We start from the raw sequence: 6,000 nt of genomic DNA, 5'->3' as shown, positions 1-6,000 counted from the left end.
ACAAAATAAAACCCAGAATAGGCAACATAACTGCGTTCTAACGCTTAATAGACAAAGTTAATTCAAATGGCCATTTCATCTGTCTTAGCTCAAAGCGATTAGTTTTTCAAGACTTTTGAATAATTACAGATTTAACCAGGAGTGCTGTGACTGCACAGAGGCTTTAAATTAATCCTTCATGGACACTGATTTGACTTTTGTTTGGCAATATTAGTAAATGAACACCAACAGGCACGTGATTTCTGTACTCATCAATAGAGGTCAACTGGCAGATAAAGTCTGCAGGGATATTTGTGAACTGAGCAGTGTCTACATTAAATTTCCCAGCGCTGCTGACCAAGTCGACCACGGTGTGGGAGGTCGCCAAGAATGAGTATTTGTGTAGGTGGCTGTCATGTTTCCATCAGCTGCCCATCAGCACCTGGTGCTGAGGGTTATGCAACCATACAACTGGATTTCAGTCATCACGGTGAGCGTATGTAGTCGTAATTTCTACAAAGATCATTCTAGTTGGAAAGGTGGAACTTGTGATTCAATATTTCTTTTTAAATTCTACGCTCGGTTTCAGAGAGGATTAAATGGTCACAGTAACCTTTTTACTAATTCTATATCTCAGTTCAACAATGAGCAGCAAATATTCAACAGAAATCATTTCTGCACAGTTTTCATTTAATATATGTATTTTGAACCCATGAATACTTTCAGCACTATGTATGATTACTTATCCTTATGAGGTTTAACCCACGTGTTCTAATTTAACCTTACTTAACTCAGTCCTGATTATTGTAGAGTTTAAGCCACATTCAGGAAGGACACTTAAATATTCTGTAATGAGTATAGATTAGGGCCTCCTCCTGTACTCCTGGACCAAACCAAGCCTTGTTCAGCAGCAGCTACACTTCCTCCGTGTCCTGAGGAAGAATAACCTGGACCAGAAGCTGATGCTGGCCTTCTACTGCATCCCTTGCATCCCTCTGGCCATTCAGACTGTTAACAAACACTATCCCTCCCACACCCCACCCCTACCCACCCACTTACCAATCTGAGCCATGGTCTGATTAACCTTCATCAGTTTCAAAACTGTAATGTGCGCCCTCCTCCTGTTTTGTATATGGTTCTCTTGTTTGTATGTACTCCTCTTGGCTGTTATTAATTCTGTCTATACAACTGTTTATATTTTATTCCACACACACATTCACCAGTGTGTGAATGTGTGTGTGAATGGGTGGATGACTGGATGTGTAAAGCGCTTTTACCATTTACCATTTCATGCACAGTTAGTGTGGAGCACCCACAATTTCACCGTACATGTACAATGACAATAAAAGGCTATTCTACTTTTCATGTAACCTATCAACATTTATTTCTCTATATATTTCTTTGTGATGGACCGTACATCATTTGACATGTAAAGCGAATAGATATGTGCTGTAAAGCCAGTTCATTCTAAACTGAACCCTTATGATAGTGCCAGTGTTACAGTTCCCAACATTTTGCAATTCTTCTTCATGTAACGAGGAGCCTAGAAGTCAAAATCTGAACCTAAAATTATCACAACTGACGATAAAATGTCCAAACCATATCATCTATCGCTAAAAATGAGTTTAGTTAGTTACTTAAAATATGCACAGTTGTCAGGATTGTGAGCTCTTTTATTGGTGCAATGTTATTTTTCTGTTTGCTCTGCTAAAAGCCTGCCACATACAGAGCAGCACTCATAACCGTCGGAGGTTTACTACACTATTTTATTTTGGTTCTGGTATTTTATTTTGAAGGAGAAACCCGGGCTTCCCGTAAAACAGTTGCGACATTTTGTAGCTTGGCGCGACTTCCTGGAAGATTGACAGCCCCTGGTTCAGTAACGGAATCGAGAGCTTCCGTTGTTGAGCGAAGCCTGCGTTAAAAAAAGAAATAATTCCCTGCTTTGAAAGTGTCCACGAAGAACGCCCACTCTGGATTTTACACGGACCTACAGGGTATGAACGTGGAGTGGACGCTTCAAACAAAGTGTAAGAGGAGGTAGACCTGTACGTTTGATGGCTGCTGGGGATGGAGCCCAGCTGCCTGCCACAGTAGCGGCCAGTCGTAGCGTGGAAAAAGCGCTCGAGGAGGCTGCCACGAGCGGGGCTCTCAACTTGTCAAACCGTAAACTGAAGGAGTTTCCTCGGAGCGCCAAGAACTATGACCTGTCCGACATAACACACGCAGGTTAGCTTGTTTTTCACTTTTCTAAGTAAGTTGAAAAAGCCTGCCATCATGCTAGCTTTAATTATGAGAGACGCCTTTTGTTGTATCGCCACCTGCTTCTTTCTGCTCAGGGCGAACACTCATCCTTCCCCTCCCCGCCGCGTTGCACAACACTGTTTTCAAAGTTTCCCCGATCCTGTCCTAGCTACATGGCCAGCCTCTCTACGTTTTAACTGACTTGTTTTATATGTTTCATAGCGACTTCTTGCTTCGGCAGGTTAACGTGACTAACCGTATGAACGTCAAGTATCTCTAACAGGGATTCAGCCTCGTACAGCTGGCCCGTCTCCCACCGGCCTGAGCGGCGCCGTTAGCGGCCAATATAACTCCCAAATACATTTCTGCTTAAGAGCTTCAAACATATGAGGTTGTAGTTCCGTTTCTAGTTGAGCACAGTCATAAGTATCGCTTTTAAGAAAGCTGCTATTCTCAGGAAGCTAACTTCCAACGAGAAAAGGAAAAAACGCCAGACGGGTTCCTCTTCCTCAACTTATCATGTGAAACCCTCAACGGGGTTTAGACTTTGTGTTTACCGGTGATTCATGCTAGTTATCATTATCAAAGCAGAGTGCTGTTGGTAACAGAGTAAAAGTAGTAAAAACAGTGAAGTAGGTGTGGATTAGCCTAGCGATGGTGAAAGAGGATTACCTCATCCAAGCGGGTGAAATTAGTCTGATCGCAGTGCTGCTGCTGCTGCTTTGCATATTGTAACCATCTGGCTCTTTGCTTTACGGGCATGAGTGGGGCACTCATGACTGTGGGGGATAGCTGTGTACAGCATTAATGTTGGGATGTCGTGGTTTTACATTAAAGATCAGTAGTGGAAGAAGTGTGAACCTGTTCAAGAACCTGTGTTGGATGAAAGAGTCAAGCACAGCATTTAAAGCCACTACTCTGTTGTGAAATGGGCCCTCGTGGCCTGAAGGAGAGGCATCTGAACGACATCCTCTGCAACAGTGACTTGATCAGCTTGCAGCAGAGAAACTGGACTTGAAACTGGGCTAGCTGGTTAGCAGCATCTGATCTTTCAAAATAAGAGGTGGGATCCAGTAATCCCCAACAGTAAAAATCTTTTGTAACATTTTTTGGGCGGATTCGGTTCAGTGTATATAGGCCCAAATCACAACAGTCACCTCGGCACTTTAGGTAAAGACTTAACGCTAATACAGATAAACCCAAACAACCACATTCCTCCTGATTGTTGGCAACAGTGGGAAGGAAAACTCCCTTTTAACAGGAAGAAACCTCTGGCAGAACCAGGCTCAGGGAGGTCAGGCATGTGCTGTGACAGGGTGGGAGGCTAAAAAATAAAAGCTAAAATAAGCTGCAAAATATACCTGGACATCTATTAGTTACAGTATCGCTGTCCTAATCTTTATCATTTATCTGGGTGTTTGAGTTTATCCATCAGCTTAAGCTCTGCTTTCTCTCACTGAGTGGTGACTGTGATATGAAAGAGGCTACGATGCTTGGATTCTTATTGGGTGTTTATGTCCCAAGGCCTCGCTTAAATGCCTACTTGACACATCATTTTTCCTGTGTGTCACTCAGTCAGTGCTTTTTGATAATAAAGGATGAGGAAGTATTTCAGGCTTTCATCACTATATCATCAAAGTGAATGCCGCTGAGACTGTTAATGATAATTCTGTTTACATACTCTTCACTCTATAAGGTTAAGTGTATGAATTGAACATTTGGAGACTGAAGTCTTAGCAGAGAATTAAATTTTCAGATGCAGTGGTGCACAGACTTTCATATACTACGCGTTTGTGGCTTGATTGGAGAAGCGGTGACACACAGCCCTTTAACAAATGTGTTAGTTACTTAATAAAGCATTTTTTATTTAAAGTTTAATACATTTGCGAGGCATGTGGCAGAATCTTGAAATCAGCGTTTCAGTTGTCCTCATTAACAAGGCAGCTGCTGACATCTGTCATTCACACTGGCTCACAGTGACTCAGTTGTTGTTTAGCAGGAAACAGTCAGTTTTGTAGCATCTAGCCTGTATTTGAGTGTCTTGCCTAATGAGATGCTTTGAGTTTCACAGAAGTACCTGGTAGTTGTGCCTCCTGACACAGACGTTATATCAGCAGAAAACTGCACCCACTGATTCTGTGATTGTAAGGGACGTACTCAGCTAGTGCTGATTCACCAAGCTGTTCTGGAGCTATAGTGCTGTGAGGTTAGGTTTCGGCTAATCCCCAAGTATGCTTCAATGCAGCAAGCAGATTAAATGGACTGCTGAGAAACTTGGGTAACTTTTTCTTAAGCATTTTAAGAAGAAAATTGTTGAAGAATTGAAGTTGTCCTGTAGTGTCGTTCGCCACGTCTCCAAATTCCTAATAAAGGCTGCTGGGGTCCTGCTGGTCGTACAGCTATGCTGAGAGCACGAGGGGATTTGGACAGCCGGCACTGAGAACCCCAGCTGCTCACTTGGTGTGTGTGTGTGTGTGTGTGTGTGTGTGTGTGTGTGTGTGCGCGCGCGCGCATTTGTTTATGTTTTACATTTTTCATATAGATACAGTTATGTGCCAAAGTCTAGAGACACCCATCATGTCTTCATATTTGGAAATGAAGCGTATAAGGCAAAAACAATACGATAGAGTACTGGTATTACCACCTCTGTCCCATACTGTTATTTATTCTAATAAATCCTCCTCGGTCCTGTCCCTTCTGGTTATTGACAGCTTCTGTTTGTGAGGCTCACACATCAACATCAGAGCTGATTCTAGACCTGACATCTCAGATAATGTTGGAGTAATTATCTTATCTTGGCAAATCGACCGCAACAACATTCTTGCTTTAAAAAAATCTCATGTATTGCATATTTGGTGATACATAAACAAAAGTATGTTAGAACGTACTTTTTGGGACACGTTCCTTCACCATTGCTCCTGGTGATCCTGTTTGAAATGCATTCTGTGATGACTGGCTGCCTCATGTCCACACCACCACCCGTTCAATTGACGGACATCGTTCATAGCCACCAACAGCTTTAGTGAAGGTTACAAATGATCTTCTTATGGCCTCTGACAGTGGACTCATCTCTGTGCTTGTCCTGCTAGACCTCAGTGCAGCGTTCGATACTGTCGACCATAATATCCTATTAGAGCGATTAGAACATGCTGTAGGTATTACAGGTACTGTGCTGCAGTGGTTTGTATCATATCTATCTAATAGACTCCAATTTGTTCATGTAAATGGAGAGTCCTCTTCACACACTGAGGTTAATTATGGAGTTCCACAGGGTTCAGTGCTAGGACCAATTCTGTTTACATTATACATGCTTACATGTATAATGCAGCTGCAGCAAGAGTCCTGACAGGGACTAGAAAGAGAGCAGATTTCTCCTGTTTTGGCTTCCTGTTAAATCCAGAATTCAAAATCCTGCTCCGCACATACAAGGTCTTAAATAATCAGGCCCCATCTTATCTTAATGACCTTGTAGTACCATATCACCCTATTAGAGCACTTCGCTCTCGCTCTGCAGGCCTACTTGTTGTTCCTAGAGTATTTAAAAGTAGAATGGGAGGCAGAGCCTTCAGTTTTCAGGCCCCTCTTCTGTGGAACCAGCTTCCAGTTTGGATTCAGGAGACAGACACTATCTCTACTTTTAAGATTAGACTTCAAACCTTCCTTTTTGCTAAAGCATATAGTTAGGGCTGGACCAGGTGACCCTGAATCCTCCCTTAGTTATGCTGCAATAGGTGTAGGCTGCTGGGGGACTCCATTGATGCACTGGGTGTTTCTCTT

The 6,000-nt window shown here is 42.7% G+C and overlaps 1 protein-coding gene across 2 annotated transcripts in view; it reads left to right on the top strand.

Moving 5' to 3' along the window:
- The first annotated feature begins 1,840 nt into the window (after window positions 1-1,840).
- Window positions 1,841-6,000, top strand: part of lrch4 (leucine-rich repeats and calponin homology (CH) domain containing 4) — a 28,086-nt gene continuing 23,926 nt past the window's right edge. For both annotated transcript variants that reach the window (XM_080881609.1, XM_080881608.1), the window contains exon 1: window positions 1,841-2,208. In XM_080881609.1, the coding sequence (XP_080737735.1) occupies window positions 2,037-2,208 (172 nt within the window). In that variant the 5' untranslated portion in view covers window positions 1,841-2,036. The remainder of the gene's footprint in view (window positions 2,209-6,000) is intronic.

Source organism: Rhamphochromis sp. 'chilingali', assembly GCF_963969265.1.
Source record: "Rhamphochromis sp. 'chilingali' genome assembly, chromosome: 1".
NCBI lineage: Eukaryota > Metazoa > Chordata > Actinopteri > Cichliformes > Cichlidae > Rhamphochromis > Rhamphochromis sp. 'chilingali'.
Note: the sequence above shows the minus strand (reverse complement) of the source record. Positions and strands in the feature narration are given on the sequence as shown.